General features: G+C 40.7%; 1 protein-coding gene across 1 annotated transcript in view; it reads left to right on the top strand.

The window, feature by feature from the left end:
* IQCA1 (IQ motif containing with AAA domain 1) overlaps positions 1-18,466 on the top strand; it is a 141,467-nt gene extending 123,001 nt beyond the window's left edge. Inside the window, exons 16-19 of the mRNA XM_067548658.1 lie at positions 3,786-3,872; positions 8,522-8,699; positions 13,190-13,428; positions 17,875-18,466. Coding sequence (XP_067404759.1) covers positions 3,786-3,872; positions 8,522-8,699; positions 13,190-13,428; positions 17,875-18,009 — 639 coding nt within the window. The 3' untranslated portion in view covers positions 18,010-18,466. The remainder of the gene's footprint in view (positions 1-3,785; positions 3,873-8,521; positions 8,700-13,189; positions 13,429-17,874) is intronic.
* Positions 18,467-18,676: the final 210 nt, after the last annotated feature.

Raw genomic sequence — 18,676 nt, 5'->3', positions numbered from 1 at the left:
GGACATAGCAGACTGTATGTATCTGCCAACCATTTAAATTAGATACCAATGGATTATGGGTGTCTGATTTCTTCCTTTTTTTTTTTTAATTAGCACAAAAGCAGTGTGTTGGATCATGTCATATTAGCATATATGTGGAATTCTGCTGCTCCATGCTGCACTCCTCTGTTCATTCACAGTTCATTGCTGTGAGTGAGAAATCAGAGATCATTAAAGTACCAGCTTTATTCAAGAGCTAATAGAAAGTGGGTTCAACTCACTACCTTGTTTTCAGTTAGCTTCAACGATGGGGAAAATGCAGGAGAGAAAACAGGAACAGGGATGCCAAAAGGGAGAAAAAGGGTAAATGTTACTTAGAATAAGAGCTGGCCTGTAGCCTAGTTAGCTGTATAAAGTGCTGCAACAGGTACAGCTCCATTAAACATCTCTTCTCCAAGACTAGCCGCAGTGCAGAAGCAATCCACTGAGCCATGTGAGGAATGGAGACAAGTGCCTCACACCCCTCTAACAATCCCACTGCTAGAACAATATTGAGGGGATCTAGAGGGCGCCTTCTTTGACAGAGGGAAAGGTATAGTGGGATCCTGCAGAATACCCACCAATAGAACAGGGTGTTGTATACAACTTCCATGAGCGTGTCCATATGCAACATACCATGTTTAGGGTGGGATGTTCAGAAGCACTCAGCATTAACCAAAATCTGTTCCCACGGATGTTTCACTTTTGACTCCGAAGGGAACAGAGTCACACCATTGCCAGATGCTTTTGGAAAGCCCCACCCTTGTTCCCCATGTGTCAAATTGCAGAGCGTTATCCACTATGTCAGGTAAAGAGGTATGGAGCATGTTTTTCCCTGAAAGGCTGAACTAATTACCAGCCTTAGTGCAACTGATTGACCTTGGAAAGACAAAAACACCCATAAGGGACTACTCCCCCTTCAATGTTCACATGCAGTGCTTCTTAGCACTAACATTAGCAATTAGTGTGAGCATTAAGGGGGAAGTGACCCATGACCAGCATGTGGTTGAACAACTAATGGAAGTCACATAAATACAGCGATGGAAGAACAGACCCCTAAAAGAAGCAAATATGGAAAACCCATTGTATATCAGGCAAAGTCTAGTCTGTAGGTTGTGCTGATGTGCATATGCATACCCTATAATTAGACTAAATTAACGGAAGTCTAAATTGTAGCAATTAGCCCCAGTCCTGAGTAGGTGACAGGGAGAGGCTCTTCCACTCCAGGGAAATCACAAGCCCTCTGCAAACTCCCATTGCCCTGTGCTCTCCCTAGCTCTCTACCCAGGGACGTATGGAAAGAGCACACCATATGCTCCTCTGTGCTTCAGAGCACAAGCAATCCCTGAGGTCACCATAAAGTGCTAGATGACAAATGGTGTTAGTTATGTAGCACTTGCTGAGAGTTTGGGGATCTCTGCTTGCATATAGCATTATTTAGCCAAGCAGAGTTCCCACATGTCTCTAAAGAGGAGAGAAGGAGCTGTACCATACTGTAGGAGCCCTTTAAGGAGCTTTGACTTTCTTAGTAACTTAAAATTTAGGCTGAAATCTAAAGTTCTTCCCCAAGCTTGGCTAAACCTAGGGTTTTCCCACAGGCCTTGATTCCCTCTGCTCCTGAGAGAGAACCCAAACCTCCTTTTACACTGATTGGAACTAAAAGAGTCTACCGGCTAGTATGACTAGTTATAGCTATCCTGTTGGTCTCAAACACCCGATAACAAGGATCATTCAGCAGAAGAGCCCTGCCTCCCCAAACCTACTATTCAGCCACAATACAATAAAGATCCAAGCCTGCCATTCTGCTACAACACAGAAAGACCAAATTTTCAAGAGTGCCTTCTAAATTTATCCCTATAGTCTGTGTGGAAGTTTCAGGGTGCCCAAAATATGGCTGAAAATGTAGAAACTACATTTGAAATTTAAGACCATGTGGCCTTATTGTTTTATAATTTTAGATCTTTAGCTATTCATCCAAATTATTTACTCCATATGCTATTTGATCACTCTTCACACTTGAACACCCTTCATCTCTCTAATTATACATACGGGTAAATAGACATGCAGATATCTGCATGCATGAAATTTTGGCAGAGTTTATATGTAATCATTTATCACCCAGTCTATTTTAAATAAATCTTTAGTATTATAATTCAATATTTTAGTTCATGCCTTCCAAAATGAGTGAAGATTTCCATTTCCTTAGTTAAAACGGTTCTATTCAAGTAACAAACTGAGGGATATCACTTGACATTTTTCAGAATTGATGGATTATTTTCACTGAAGTATTGCATGGTTCAAATTGCATCATTTCCTCTTGGAACCATCAACAGTGATAAAAGGCAAACACACGTTTAGAAATCCACTTGAACTGACTACTTTCCACTTTTTTTTTTTTTTTTTTTTTAAAGTGTCGCTGGAATGCCGAAACCCAAGCTAACATGCAGTACTTCCAAAAGCACGTTTATTTCTAAGGCTGGCTGAAAAACAATTCCATGTCACAAAAAAAATTTCAAGGTTTTGAAAATTGTTTTTGATGCAATGCAGAATGAAAATGAGACCTTTCGGGGAAAAAAATGTGTGAAAAAAGAAACCACAAGTAAAAAGAGACAGGCTGGATAGCTTCATCATTGGGGCACTCGCTTGAGGGATGGAAATCCCTGGTTCAAATCCCTGCTGTGGAACAGGGACTTGAACCTGGAGACCCAAGTGAATTTACATGGGCTGTAAATCTGGGAATCGACATTAATTATACATTAGCATGGTGTATACAAGCTTCTGATATTTACATCCCACTTTTCAGTAGGAACAGCTTCAGCTGAAGATGTGGAGCAGAACAAGACCATGGCAGAAAAGCTAAACCTAGTTACAATTTACTCATACAGATAGCATTTCTGTCACTGAGCAATCTAACATAGCCAGGATCGCAAAAACTGCAATGTGATTCATACTTGGCAGCAGAATTCCTGAACCCTGGGGCTTACTAGAGCAACAGGGAGACTGCAGTTATGAAAAAGCCTGTAGCATTGCCGCCATCTTGGTGTGAGCCAGAGGTATAGTGCATCCAAATTTTGATGTAGAAAGCACATTAATATGCACACCCAAAACTTAGTATATTGTCTTAGTTCTTAGGTTAGCGGCTAATTGCGCAATGTCTTGTGAAGGCTGACACTTCACATAAGCCTTTTTTTCTTAAATATATTTTCTGTAATGCTGCGGCAGAGACCTTTTTTTCTGCAGAAATAAAATAAATAGCATGTCATCACAATGTACTAGGAGTTTGGTATCAAATTTAAACCAGGAGATTGTAGCAATTAACAGGTGAGGTAAACATATTGGCCAAAAATTTTCAAACCAGGGCTGAGTCCATTAAGTTAGATTCCTAACTAAAAGACATGATTTGCCAAAAAGGGCTCAACAATAAAAGCCAATGGTAGCTGCGAGGACTCAGCACTTCTGGGAGGGAAATCAAAACAAAACAAAACAAAAAAGTCTACTCTAATTTAACTACCTAAATATGGGTGTAGAGTCAGAGTTCAATCAAATTATCCCTGATTTAGACAAAAGCAGTACAGCACTAGGAGACTAAACTACTGTGTGCAGGCAGAGAATAGGAGGGACCAAAGTGCACCAATGGCTGGGGCCCCTGCAATGGCAGGATACTGATTTGGTGAGATACAGCCATTATAAATAATAATAAGTGCAGGCAGGTTTGAAATTTTAGCCATTTTAATTAAACGTCATATATTTCTTCTAATTGCTCCTAGGTGGCTAAGCAACTACAGCCTTCAGTCATCTGGATTGGAGACACAGAAAAAACATTCTACAAAAAAGTGCCGAAGTCTGAGAAAGAGGTGAGGTGCTCCTGTTTGATTTTCAGACCTATGATAATTTCACATACTGCAGTAGCCCCGATCCAAAGGAACAGGTGCAGTTCCCCATTTAACATGTACCAGTACAACCAGACCTGCCAATGCTCACGTGATAATAGCTTGTCTCACTTTTACTCTTTAAAGAAAGTCTCATGACCTCTAATAAGCTCTTGAATAAGTCACATCTCTCTACACCTAAACCAATCTTATTTAAAAGTAATTTGGCCTGTTCTCATGGCATGGTAAAAGAAATTAGAATGAAAGAAATATGGAAAAGATATGGGAGACCTACAAAATACAAGAGGAACAAACTAAGACTTAAGACAAGCTTAAATTATTCAGGTTTATTTAATTTTAGGATTCTGATGAAGCTGGGGTCAATAATAAAAGAAACAAGGATAAATCTGTACTGTAAAAACCAGGAGTATAGAATAAACAGTTAAGTTACAGATTTTTTTAAAAAACCTCCTGGGATTCCTGTTAAATTACTTTCTTTCCTTCCCATAATCAGCTATTTCCCACCCGAAAGGAAAGCAAAAATGTGCAGAAATAAACTGTGCTTCATCTAGAGCAACTGGTACAACACCAAACAAGGTCACATGTGAAATACCCATTCAATTCACAAAGGTTTCAGAAGGACTTTAGCCACAATTGATTCTTTTGATTCTACGCCAAACAGAACCTTTTTTTTTTTTTTTTTTTTTTTTTTAAAGGTAATTTCTATTTTTTTGTGAGGACACCAATGTAACATTTTAAAGATACTGATGAAATACTGTCTTAGATTAGCCTGTCATTTCAGAAGCCGTTCAGATCGCTTATATGTGATTTACGTAGGTGGGGGCTGATGCCCTCTGGTGGCTGACATATCACACTGAAAGCAAATAATTCCCTAATTCACAAATCTTGGTTGCAACTACTATTGTAAAGAAGATTATGGGCCAAATACTGCCTCTTGTGTTCTTGGTCTTTGTCTGCTGGCTTCAATAGCAGCAGCGTGTGCGCATGGGTGGCCAGAATTTGGCCCAGAGATAACTTCCAGGATGCAATGCTAGGGACAGCTGTATAAATCACATTCAGGTCTTCTTCGCATGTAGTAGAAATTCACATTATTTCCTTGAGGGAAAGGGATGGGCTCCGTGGCTGAGTTGACTTGTCGCTAGTCCCACTGCTACACACATAGCACAAGTGATATCTGACATTCTGAACCAGATAAAGGAGTCTATATTCCTCCTATAAGCATTAACAAGCAGTTGGAGCAGCACTCAATAGGAGAGCCCCCAACAGTGACGACAGCATAGGGAAAGAGGAATCAGGGAAAATGAGTAACAGAAAGAAGTAAGGTAGCTGGAGATGGTCAGCTAAATTCTGCCTTTTGATACACATAGTTAATGAGAGCCAATTGCACACATCCCCAGGGAAGGAATTTGGCACAAAGGCTTAGATTCTGATAATAGAAAAACCTTACATTTTGTGGAAGGCCCATTATAAAACGGGCCTCCATTGCCCTCCCCTTTTCAGTGTCAGCTCTTTCCCACCTTCCCAGAACTGACAGCCAGACAGTAAAGTATCAAATCAGTTACGGGAAACCCATTGTGAAGGGGGCTGTGCAAGTAATACAGTCACTATCTTCTGGAATTGAGGCACCTTCACAATATACCCCACTTTCTCCAACCCAGATTTGCGAGACAGCTGAAACCCTGGATTCTCAGTTTAACACCTTCTTTTGCTACAGACATTTTTCTTTTAAAGTGAAGGGGGGTATTATTAGCTTTCAATATATATCCCTATAATACGATAGATGTACATTATTTTCAAATACAAAACCGGAGCTGTAGACATTAATGCTGTCTAGTCTTCATGTTCGAGTGGATGTGAATGTAGGCTCTGTTGGGGCGGGGGAAGGAGTTTGGCACTGGTACAGTCATTTAGTTTTAAAAAAATAAGATTCCTACATGTTGAGCCATGAGCACTCACTGTAACTGACTCGATATCAGTGGAAATACAGAAAGCTGCCGCCTCTACCAAAAAATGGATTGCACAAAATGTAATGGATGAATTAAGATTTATCACAAGGACTAGGAGAAAGAACAGAGAAGAATTTTTTTTGCTTAATTATCTGACAATTCCTGTTGCCAAGATACTCTTCCCAGTAGAAGGGATGTACTAGCGGCCTATAAACCAACGTCTCTAACAAGCAGCAACCGTTTAACCGCTCCCATTTATTTCAGTGAGTTGCCAGTTTCAGAGCCTAATTAGTGCCATTTAATAACAATAATTCTCTTAAACAGTTTTCATCTGCAAAACGCTTTACTCCCATAAAGGACTCCTTCCAGCACCCCTACAAAATAGACAAGTAAAAATTCACATCTCTCTTCTAGTGGCGAAAGCTCCCTAAATAGTGGGTAGTTGTGCAGCCAGCATAACTGGCTACAAACCCTTTCTAAACAGTGCTGTATGTGGCCAGTCCTCATTTAGTAGCTCAAAGTTTTATTTTAAGGGCTTTCAGTGACACTCTAGCTAATATGAACAGGGCCAGAGAAGTGAAATCTCTCACCAAAGGCTACTGAATTAGTCAGTGTCAAAACTGGGATAAAGACCACAGGAGGTTGTTGTTTGAAGTCCTTATTTCAGACCACTAAACTGTGTTGCCCACTACAACTTCAGTTCTAACATTATTAAGCAATTGGCAAACTCTGTGTGACTTTGAAAAATGACAATATATATATATATATATATTCTCTCTTTTTCTAACTAACTAAACTAGAAGAAAATGATGTTCTCTCTGCCTCTTGATTGTTTAGAGTTTTCTTTCATTTCCCTCTTTGTACTCTTTAATCCAAACAATACACACTTCCCTCCTGTTAGCAATTGCACGTACAAGCAGCTGCAAAAAATTTGCCCTGGCTAGAGTTCACTCACCAGAGCTGCGCCTCCTGCTGGTTGTCTCGGAGATTAGCTCTCTCAGATAGCATGCCCTCTCCTGGTGGTGCCTCTCCTGCCGCCTTCTCCGCCTGCAGTTCCATCTCAGCCCAGGAACTTCAATGTCTTTTTCATGACCCAGTCCTCAGGCCACGCCACTATCCGTGTCTTCCTCCTTTTGGGAGTGTGGGTTAAGAATCTCCCAGTTCTATTGTCCAGCCACTTCCCCAATGGCAAGTGGGGGGGTCCCACACCCACCAACTACTCCGCGTCCCAATCCAGAGATCCTGTAGATAGCAGCCTCCTGCTGCCACACCTTAACTTCTCTGCTAATACTACTCCAATTCTTGGGCCACTTTCCCACAGCCCCAGCACCTTCTTTGCTTCTCAGGATCACCAGCTCACAAGCTCTAGCAGCCAGCCAAGCTCCCCTGCCAGCAACTGCTCTGTCCAAGGTATTACCTTCCTGCATCATGCTAAGAACACAGTCCTCTCACCCTGGGCTCCCTGCAGCAACTGACTGCCCCTGGCCCTGCAACTCCTTTTTATGTGAGCCCGCTGGGCCCTTATTGGCTGCTCCGTGCAGCCTCTCTCGATTTGGTTGCTCCCTGCACAGCCTCGCTAGACTACTTTTAACCCCTTCCTTTCGAGTGTGGGGTGAACACCCCATCACACAAGGGCATTCGAAGGCAGGATGTGATCTATCCTTGAAATACAGACATCTCAGAGTGCATAGTCTCTCCTAAATTTGCACTATGGAAGGCCGAATCCAGAGCTAAGTTAAAGGCTGCCTGACATAGAGTAAAAACAAGGAGGACCACAGTAAAATTTTCAAAAGAGCCGAAAGTGACTTGGGAGCCTAAGATCCATTGACTTTCAATGAGACTTAGGTTCCTAAATGCGTAGAGACCAGATTTGTAAAGGTATTTAGGCACCTAATGGGATTTTCAAAAGCATCTAAGTACTAAATTCCCATTGATTTCAACAGGTGTTGTTAAACACCTAAGTGCTTTTGAAATCCCTTTGGTGCTTAAATCCCTTAAAAGATGTAGCCCTAAGTCTCTTTTGAGGCTCCCAAATCACGTAGGACCCTTTAAAATGTTTACACCAATCCATTGCTTTGCAGAACTGATTATTTTATCATCAGTATGTATCTGTTTATGAATTTTAAAGATATAACAACACCTCAGCAACTGAATTTAAATTTCTTTAAGCAGTGTGTGAATGAAATCACAGTGCTTTGAGAAACTAGCGGAAACTCTACAGGGCCCTGCTAATTAATGATAGAATATCGGTAATTAACTTGGACTGTAAACTATTTCAGATAAATGAGCATCTTTATACAGTTTATACAGGCACATATTTACGATTATGAACTTGGAGCCTTGCTCAGCTAAAACCATGGCAAAACGTGAGGAACCAACAGCTGCTTGTTTGTAAAGCTAGATCTCCAAGATACAGGAGTGTCACGCACATTGCAAACCCTAGCATGTTTTCTTGGTACTGAAATTAGCCAAGTACACACAACTCCAGCTGATATTAAAGGGATTTTTTTTAAAAAGAGCTAGTCGACAAAAGCTTAGTTTAGTCCCACTTATGCTGAGCATCTCTTCTCTTTATACTAAGTGTAAATGTAAGTGCACCTCTGAAAACAAGGACAAGTGCTAACATTTCAGGGTTTTTTTTCCATATGTATATATTCACTCCTGAAGATGGAACCTAAACGTCTCAAAAAGAATCTCCCCAAAATCCTGAAGAGTTTGAAAGTAGAAGACAGAGTCCTGGTTGTGGGGACTACCCAACGTCCCTTTGAGGCCGACCTCCGACCTTTCTGCAAAGTTTACAAAAAAATCATTCTGATTCCCAGGCCAGACTATGCTTCAAGATTTGGCAAGTATATTAAATCATCATGGCAGTTACTATTTACCAAGCTCTAAATCAGCTGTTTGTATGAAAACGTGCTAAAGAAATAACATGCCACAGAAGGGATGTCTTTATCTGGCTATTATCAATACATGATTTAAACCAAACTCATACACTGTGGGCACCTAGGCATCTGAGATTTTCAGTTAACATTACAGTATAAGACAACTTAAAAAAAAATCAGTGTCATAAAAATGGAAAAAAGGTTTTGTTCCCCTGTGACTGTCACCCAACTTTTTATAGGAAGTAGAGTCTTAATGGCTGTTATTTCTAGCTGGTTTCCACATTTTAAAGAACACAATTTAGGTCCTATTCATAAATGGTTTCATTTGTGGACGATTGTATTTTATCACTATCAAAAATTTTTTTTTATATTTACAGTTCACTGAAGAAATTACCAAAAAAATCCAAGTTTTTTCATGTTTACCCTATCAAATCTGACATCTTTGCATTGACATATTCTTTCTAGCTATGATGAATTCACCATGGATATTAGTTATTTTTTATTACGATACATTTTTTAAATGCTGTTCCTGTTGTAATTCCACTAAAGTCAATGGAAGTACATGGGTAATAAATTCGGTCCACCAAGTTTAAATCAACTTTAAAATTCCAAGGCAAACTGGACAGATGCCAGAAAATAGTCACAATTAAGATTTAAGCTCTCCATTCATCTCATGCTTTTCTGCAGCCCCTGCTCTTCTCCCTTTCCCCTTCATGTGCACAAACATACACAAAACAAAGGATAAGCTTTAACCGTGAATTTCCTTTGGTTTTGATTCCTTGAAACCTTAACAGTTTCTTGTTATTTACCTATTCATAGCTGTATGCTGTGGCTATCAGTTCTGGGGGCACTCACACAGTTTTAAAACACAAATCAGAATCGAACATGTCATTTTGATGACAAACAGCCATTTTTTAAAACCTCCCTAAAAAGCCTGCCCAGCCCCACAGCAATCTGCTCCCCAACATTCACTTTTTAGTCCCACTAGCTATTAGTAAAATCACCTCTCTCTCTCTGATATCTTGGCACAGCTGTGAGCAGCTGAGGCAGGTAAGCTGATAGCTGCCTGATTGAAATGGAAAGGGACTGGTAGCAGGGCACTCTTAATTTTGTGTTCTCATCTTTTGAAATCACTTCCCCATGGTTCAGAAGATTCCAGACTTGGTGACTTCCAAAATCAAAGGCTATTTAGGTTAATTTAGATAAATTTGGGTTGAATTACATACACCCGGGAGCTTTAATAGGCCAATCAGTCCCCCTTTGCCCTCCTGAAAAAATCTGCAAAGAGGTGCTGTACTGAACTACAGTTCTAAAACTAAAGATCTCCTGCCACCAATCCTCTCCTCTTTGAGCCAGGAGCTGTTAGCATGAACACCTCATCTGATCACAATTGCTAAAGCAACAGTCTTTCTTCATACTATTTTATCACTTGTGGTTGAAGTCCCAGGCAGAAAACAGAATTAAAACAAATCACTTAAGTCCCAGCTGTACCACAGTCACAGTTATTTTTGGTCACTCATTTACAATGTGATTGTGCCCCAAACAAAGTACACAAGATTGCATCATATGTTTACCATATTGCCAATTCATGCTACAGACTTGTGAAGTCCAGAGCTGTACCACATAAGAACGGCCATAATGGGTCAAACCAATGGTCCGTCTAATCCAGTATCCTGTCTTCCAACAGTGGCCAGTGCCAGGTGCTTCAGAAGGCATGAACAGAACAAGTAATCATCCATCACCAGCATTCAGGAACTTGCTCACAGCAGATTGGTGCAAGAAACAGCAAGATAGGGTCTAGTCGGTTGCAACTCTGTCCTGTATGCCATCATTTCCATAGTGCAGATGGAACGCTAATGTCTAAACAGGACCAGACTATATAATAACAGTAAGACAACCATGCTGCAGCCCTGACAAGTTGATAACAGATAAGCCTCTTCTCAAGTTTGGAGAGTGGGACATGGCTAGGATGTGGAGAAGGGAAATGGAAGAAAGTCAGTTTCAATAGTTCAAATAAGCCACTGGGGGCTTAACCACCTTTTCATAAAATTTGGGACCTTTATTATTTGACACTGCTCCTTTAAAATTACCACACACATTTTCACCAAACAGGAAGTTTATTCTTGAGATCTGACCTGAAAATTGGGAAATCTTGCCACATACTAGAATGCCTTTTTGGGGCCAAGCACCCTTAGCTCCCCCACAAGAGGAAATCAGCACCTATCGTGGCCAGTCCCCCAATTTGAGAGCTCAAATCGAAGTTTTATAGCTGATTTCTAACAGCCTTAAAACGCCGAACATTCATAACTATAGCTGCCCAAACTGCATATGTACTGTAGTCTGCAACCCTTCCGCTTTGCTACAGCACAAAATCTTCCATTTCTACCCAGTATGGGTACAGCAGATGCACAATGGCAGTCTTTACATCTGAAGATCTGCCGTTGCCTGTTGGTTTTCTGATATTATTCATGATGTGTATCAGTTTCTCCTTCTTTTCCATGATCCTCCCCTGCAGGGGAAGCTGCACTGCACAAAACAGGGAAACACAAAATAAATGTTCATCGCTGTGTGTATCAATTTCCCTGTAATGAATCAGTGATTCAGCCAATAGTTATTGAGACTAGGTATAAATCAAGTTGAAGAACAGTGTTTTCTGGAATGAAAAATGAAGTCAGTGGTTATGAGTACAAGTCCATAATACCTACGTTACAATGAACAGAAGGAAAGGTGAAGCAGTTTTTTCTATTACACAAAGAATATTAGTAGATGCATCAAAAGCCTCATATTATTATGCCATGTACTGTGCCGTCAAACACAAATCTCCTATGTGGCACAAACTGCACTACCATACTACACTACTACAATTTCCATCTGCTCCATATAATTTTTCTAAGTCACTATTTTCATTTGTTTTACTTTTCAGACAAAGAAAATATTTTCAGAAAGGTTCTGTAGGGATACATGTTTAAGAATCTGTGGAATCTATGGTGGTGTGCTATAAAGATTTTATTCAGCATGACTTTGGGATATGTGCATTACAGTACAAAGGTTGAAGGGTGTTAGTCTTATTTATTGAGGTATTTTTGTGGCACCCACAAAACACTGGGCACTTTCTGGAAAATATGGTCCCTGCCCTGCAGAGTTTACAAGCTAAAAGACAAAGGCATGAGATTAATGCACATATTATCTACAGACAGAGCCCCAAGCCTCCAAAGACACACACACATATAATTTTAAATATGTGCCCAAGTCTTTGAAGGATCATGGCCTGAAACACCTAAATCAAAATGGTGAGCCCTTGTACCTCTCATTGACAGTGGTGGAAGCTATATACTCAGCACCTATTAAAATCATGCCATCGATGTCTAACTTTGGGCACCGTGGTTTAAAAATCTGGCCACATTATGTGTTTGCATATATACATATACACAGAGATACATTAGGATGTAAAATATTGTTTAGGAAAATAACCGTTTAAACAATTAAAATGTATATCGTTTAAACAGTTAACCGCTATGATATTTTACATCCTTAGGGGTGACTGGGGGGGGAAAGGGGGAGCGCCTGGGAGCTATATGGGGGCAGCCCAACATGCCTTGGTCCTGCCTCGGCATGGGGGCTTGGCCCCTCCAATTGCCCCTGGAGCAAGAAAGGTGGGGATGGAGACTGCTGCCACTCCTGGAGCCTGCCAATCGTCCAAACTCCAGAGCCGGGGCACCACCACCTCCCAGCCTGCAGGAGGGGGCAATAAGACACTCTGCTCCCTGCCCACCCCCATCCACCACACCATGCCCATCAGCCCCCTCCCATGCACCTGGCCCTGCCCTAGGATCGGGGATACCCTCTATGCCCGTCCAACCCCTCCCCCCCCCGATTCTTCACCTGGGCACACCTCAGCTGCTGCCCGGCTCGCTGTTGTTCATGCTGGCACAGCTGCTGGTGCGAAAGTGAACCCCTCAGCTGCCAGAACTTACCCCTGCACATGCCCAAGCATATGTCCCAGTCCTCCCCCCCATTGTCCCTCCCTCCCTGCAACACCATAACTCCACTCACCCCCAAGTGCATAGTCAGCCCCCCATGCAGCAAATGGTTAAACGGTTAATGCAATTTGTAAACGATAAGACTAATAACTTACCAGTTAACTGTTTGATACTTTACATCCCTAAAATATATACATAGCGGATTAAAATATGCTTATTTTAACTGTGTAGTATTCCCCACATTTGTACAGAGTGCATATACACACACACACACACACACACACACACACACACACACACACACTGTCAAAGCTTTTCGGTTTTGTTGGTTGTACTGATGTCCTCTATTTTCATTTTCCTTCTCAGAAAGAACTTTAGGTTCAAAGCAATTAGCCAGGTCGTTCAGATGGCTTTTCCTGCTCCTTAATACATGTTTTTGGGTTTCTCTTCCCTCTCCTGTTGGTGATTTACAGTCTTATGGAAACACATCATCCTGCAGAATGGAGGGGCTGTCACCAAATCATTGAACATAAGTTGCCTTGCAAAGGTTTCCGACGGTTTTACCCAGGGACACGTCATTTATGCAGTGCAAACCGTCCTCAGTGAGCGACGCCTCAGGCAGATGCATAACAAGCCGCTGACAGCTGCTGAGTTCCTGGGTTGCCTGGCCAGGCAGGACCCCGTGTACAAAGAGGAAGAAGAAACATTTAAGGTGAAGTTCAGATCTATGTTAATAATGCTCCTTTCACTCTCCCTTTCAGCGTTCTCACCCACATGCATTGTTTTGTGTCTTCAAAAACCCTTTTCCATGGCGTGACGAAGTTCTAGGTGTTATTTTTAAAAATGTAAGAATGTTCTTGAAAAATAATTGTTGCTTTGTTTATTGAAAAATTCAGTTTGGGAATAGAAACACTTGCACCAGTAGATGAGTCCAGAGGGTGATTCAGCTAAGGCATGCCCCTCAAATATTTGTGGCTCACTCTGCACACAGTCCGGTGGTGGAATCATCTCTCTCCATAAAGCAGGATTATTTTTGTGTAGTGATTAATTCTGCTTTACTAAAGGGATGGCACTGTATTACAATTGCTCAGTCTTTCCTGGCAACTGTACCAGTTTACCAGACTAAGGACCTGATTCGAAGCCCCTTGAAGTCAGCGGAAAGACTCCCAATCACTTTGGATCAGGCCCTGAGACCTTGACTGTATCAACCAGCACCTGTTTCTGTCTCCACACCACCACCCTCCCACATATGTCCTCTAACTCCAAATCAAACATGATCGCATGCTCTGGACCAGTGGCCATAAAAAGCATCATAAAACGTGTCTGCACCTGAATGTGATTGGTGCTGGGTGTCTCACTGGATGAGGTCCATTGTGTCTACTAATTGCTCATGCTGTCCTCTCCTCTGTACAAGAGGCTCAGCCCTACCATGTACTGAACCAAGGTGAAGTCAATGGATGTGGAGAGTACACCTCACACCTTTCCAGACAGGACCCTTGCCCTGCAGTCAATAGTAGAATGTGAATGCCACTCTCTACCTCTCACTTATCCTACATACACACAATAAAATATTACATAGGCTGGAAGGGGAAACTTTTAACAGCTGTCAGTGCTGCACTTTGATTTTCTTTCTTTACTTCTCCAGCAACAAGCAGCGTTGAGTTTCCAGCAACTTCAACACACACAGATAACTGAGTCACTGATCACCAATCACATGACTGAGTCTAAACCCAGGCAATGGTTGGCTGGATTGTTCTCACGAAACATGTACATCTTTCTCTCTACCCCCTAATTTCATTTTGCATACACTCCCCCTGTCAGTTGAATATTCTCCAGTTTCTATGCAGAAACATTTGGCTCTATGAATATGGTTCGCTATCACTCTCTTTCCCATAACCACATTGGTCGTTGAGGTACCATCATTGATGAATGACCACCCAATTGTCTCCACCCCATACAATTGTGTGTCAGTGCCTGAGTCTCTGCGATGTCTATTCCTATCCACTCTTTTATGTTGTCAGTCCATCTCTTCTTCTGCCTGCCTTCTTCTTCTCTTCCCCTATACTGTCCTTTGGAGGATGATCTTGGATAGGCCAGATTATCTTGTTACATGGCCGTACCATTTCCGCTTGCACTTCTTCACAGTTGTCAGGAGATCTTCATATGAGCCAGCACATTGGGTGATGATGTTCCGAACCTCTTCATTTGCGACCTGGTTGAAGTAGGAGATGCCCAAGATTTTACCAAAGTATCTCATCTCCACTATCTGTATTTTCCATTCAAGTTGTGCCATAAGAGTCCATGTCTCTCACACACAAAAAAAAACAGAGCTGACCAGTGTGTGCAGCAGTTTCAGTTTGGACTTCAGAGAAATGTTCTTGTTCCTCCAAATTGGCTTTAGCTTTGCCAGTGCTGCTGTTATTTGTGCAGTTCTTGCCAGAACTTCTGCCTTTGATCCCTCGTCGGTGATGATTGCCTCCAGATACTTGAACATTTGGCATTTTACCCTTACTATCCATCCAGTATCTTGCCTCAAGGAGTGATTAACATTTCAGGGTTGTATCATAGGAGGAAGAATTCATTCCCAATTCCAAGTAGCAATCCACTTATGCCATGAAATGTGTGGCCTGATATTGGTTGTTACTTTTTAACTGAGCTAGTGCAACAGCAAATGTGATTCCTATTAACATAAAGGTATGCATGTTGTACAGCACAAAGTATGCTGACAGCAATCAAATAATTTTGAATCTGGCTAAAATATTTCTCTCTATATCCTGTGGCAATGATTTCTTTGCATTAAATATATCTTTCTTTTAAAATGTATTTCCTTTTACCTGTTTTAAATTTGTTTCCTTTAAATGTCCTGTAGTGTAGCCTCTGTTCTTGTGGTTTAGCACAGGGAAAACAATTGTCAAAATGGCCTTTACAGTAACATTCAGAGATCCCTCCTAGCTTTTTTTTTTTTCCACATTAATTAATCAAGTCTTTTAATCTCTCCTCATATGGAAGCAACTATCCCCTGTGTCTCTAATCATTTTCATTGCTCTTTGCTGGGCCCTTTCTCTTGCTTTGTCCTTTTTGAAGTGAAGTGACTAAAACTTAAAGCAGTATTCAAAGTGAGGATTAGTACGCTGATGAATCTTTGATTTCTATTCACTCTGAAGATGAATCTCCCCATTTGACATGTAGTTATATTCTGCCATTGTTCCCAAAGTGAATATAAATAATGGAAAATCATGATAATATGATTTATAAAATTCAGTTATATATACCCATTAAAAAAGTGACCTACTTACTGCACATACTTGATACAAAATATTTAAGTAGAAACATACAAATAGCCTTATTGGATCAACCAGTTGTCCAGTATCCTCCCTCTGACAGTAGTCAGTACAAGACACTTCAGAGGAAGGTGCAAGAAAACCTCTACTGATAATTATAGATCACCATGATCCCAGGGGAAGTTTTTCTATAGGAAGTCAGTTGTTGGCTTATGCCCTGAAACTTGAGGGTTCAAATCTCTTATAAACAGAAACTCTAACTGTGTATGTTATTGTTCATTAGAGAAAATCTAATGAGGCTTTGGATCTTGCTAAGCAGTTTGCTTAAGTAATATCTTGTAGCAGTTCCACTAGTTAAAGATTCTGTGAAGAAACTATCCTGGGGACATGCCAGTCAATAGGTTAATTATTTAAATAAACTGAATATACAAAATTAAGGAAAAGGAAACAAAAGATGAGATTGGAAATCATTAATCCACCACATAAGGCCAGGCCTTTGCTGGCACTATGGCAAGGGGGTTGGAGTAGGTCTCAATATTCCCTCACATTTACCACGCGCTACCACATTGTTTAATCAGTCCTTAATAAGCTGTTTGTAAGAGTTCCCTCACCGTGGAGAATTTCTTCGAAGTCCAACAGCCCAATGGTTTCAAGGTGCAATCCCTCAAAAGTTTGTACCTAGCCCACAACGAATGTGCACCACCACCATGCCCCACTACCCCAAGTACATTATAGCCTAATTATTCAAACCCACTGAAGTCTGGGTCAGACTTTGTATAATGCAGTCATCAGACGGGTCAGATAGAGAGTTTGGAAGAGTGGGTATTCAGTTCAATCAGAATAGTTAGATTGTGGATCACATTATCATAACTGATCCACAACTGGTTGGCCATTTTGCTACTGACACATTTTGTTTACCTGTTTAAGATATTTAATCCACAAGACACTACAGTTCCTATCACTCCATTGTGAATTGAGATAGTGTAGGGATAAGTGTGGCTGGAGAGGAGAAAAGAGAGATGGGAACTGACCTAGGTAAGATTCTCATGTGAGAAGCAGAAGCCAAGACAGCAAGATACTGATCCTTAGGAGTCAGAGAGGGAAAGAGTCAAATTCATTTCTGGCATAACACAAGAGCTGAACATAGTTAATAGCTTTTTCAAAGGGGAAGGCACTTCCTCATGCACGTCAATATCTAGTCACATCTTGATCTGCAGAATGGAACATTATGTTGCTAATACAGATGTGCATACTTAAAGTTTGAGGAAAGATTATTTAATAGGCACAAATGATTTTCAAATATTTCCAATTCAGCCATTTTAAATTATTTTAACATGTCCCAGCGGGGTCTTGTTGACGTTACGGCCCAAGAGCTTTCAAGTTTGCAAAGCAACCAAAACAAAACCATTTACAAGTCACAGAACTATGAACAAGCATATGAAACCAATAAACAGCTTTTTTTAATTATTATTTGTTTATCTTTCCCACTGAAATTAAAACAAATGAAGAAATTTGGAGAACTACCAAAAATATGCTCGTTATACTGCAAGTTTCAGATCAGAGGTAATTTTGACAAGAGCTACATATCCTTGGAAATAGGGTTGATCACAGAAGTTCAAACATCCCCATAACTATAGCAACACAAGTGACACAGCTAAGTGTTCATGTTAATGAGGAACTCTGCAAGCAGATGATTGCTACACTCCTTGTTATAATAGTGTTCTCAAGAGTTCTAACGCTCATCTTTCAGCTTCTCCACAAGCCAACCAGGATTTTAAGGTTTTTGTTAGGAACACTCCATTGTACATGCAAAAATTATTGAAATGTGCTTTCATGCTTTTTTTCCCTCCTCTCTAAACACTTATTTGATTCTCCAGGTTTGGTATGCCAAGACACCTTTGGGTAAAGCCCGAGTCAGAGCACTGACAGAAGGTGAGGAAGTGGGAAAAGGAAAAGGGAAGGAGAAAGGAAAAAAGAAGGGAGGAAAGAAAGGGAAAAAGAAGAAAAAGTAATTGATTTCCTTGAGTGGGGTCTCATCTGGGAATACATCATAGGACGCTTATTGGTCCCTTTCTCTGAAGACGGGTGAGGACATTAGAAGTAGCATATACAAAATACATCCCAAATCTTTGGCCAGCTCCTGAGGAAGAATATATTTGTGTGTTCCATGAAAAAAAAGTTGCAAATAGTACAAGACACCAGTGTGACATTTAACTCCCACAAGATTAAGAGCTAATGACCACTGACTTTCTCAAGCATTGTTTATTCTAAAGCGTTTTTAAAAAATTACTTAGGATTGTATCATACTATCAGTTTTTAGGCAAAACTCCTTATTGATTTCAATGAGGAATTTTGCTTAAAAATTGATGTCGTGTGAAGAGCCTTTAATTATTTAATTGTATTTGAATAACCTAGATGCTTTATAAAACTACCTGCTTTCCAGACCTGTATGTCAAGTGTATTCTCATTTCCAATAAATTAGTTATAAAGGCTCTTTTTAATTTTTGTCTGACCGTGGGCTGTTACAAAACACTTACTGTAGCCTACCATGGCTCAACAACATTTATTTACAGGATCACATAGACATTCACACGTGGACCAGCAGCACTTCGCCTTTCCACAAATGTCACCATGCACAAATACCACAGATGCAAATATTGGCAGAAAACATATAAAAAG

Source organism: Emydura macquarii, unplaced genomic scaffold, assembly GCF_026122565.2.
Source record: "Emydura macquarii macquarii isolate MOO-44397 ecotype Brisbane River unplaced genomic scaffold, CSIRO-AGI_Emac_v2 contig_1253, whole genome shotgun sequence".
Lineage (NCBI taxonomy): Eukaryota > Metazoa > Chordata > Testudines > Chelidae > Emydura > Emydura macquarii.
Note: the sequence above shows the minus strand (reverse complement) of the source record. Positions and strands in the feature narration are given on the sequence as shown.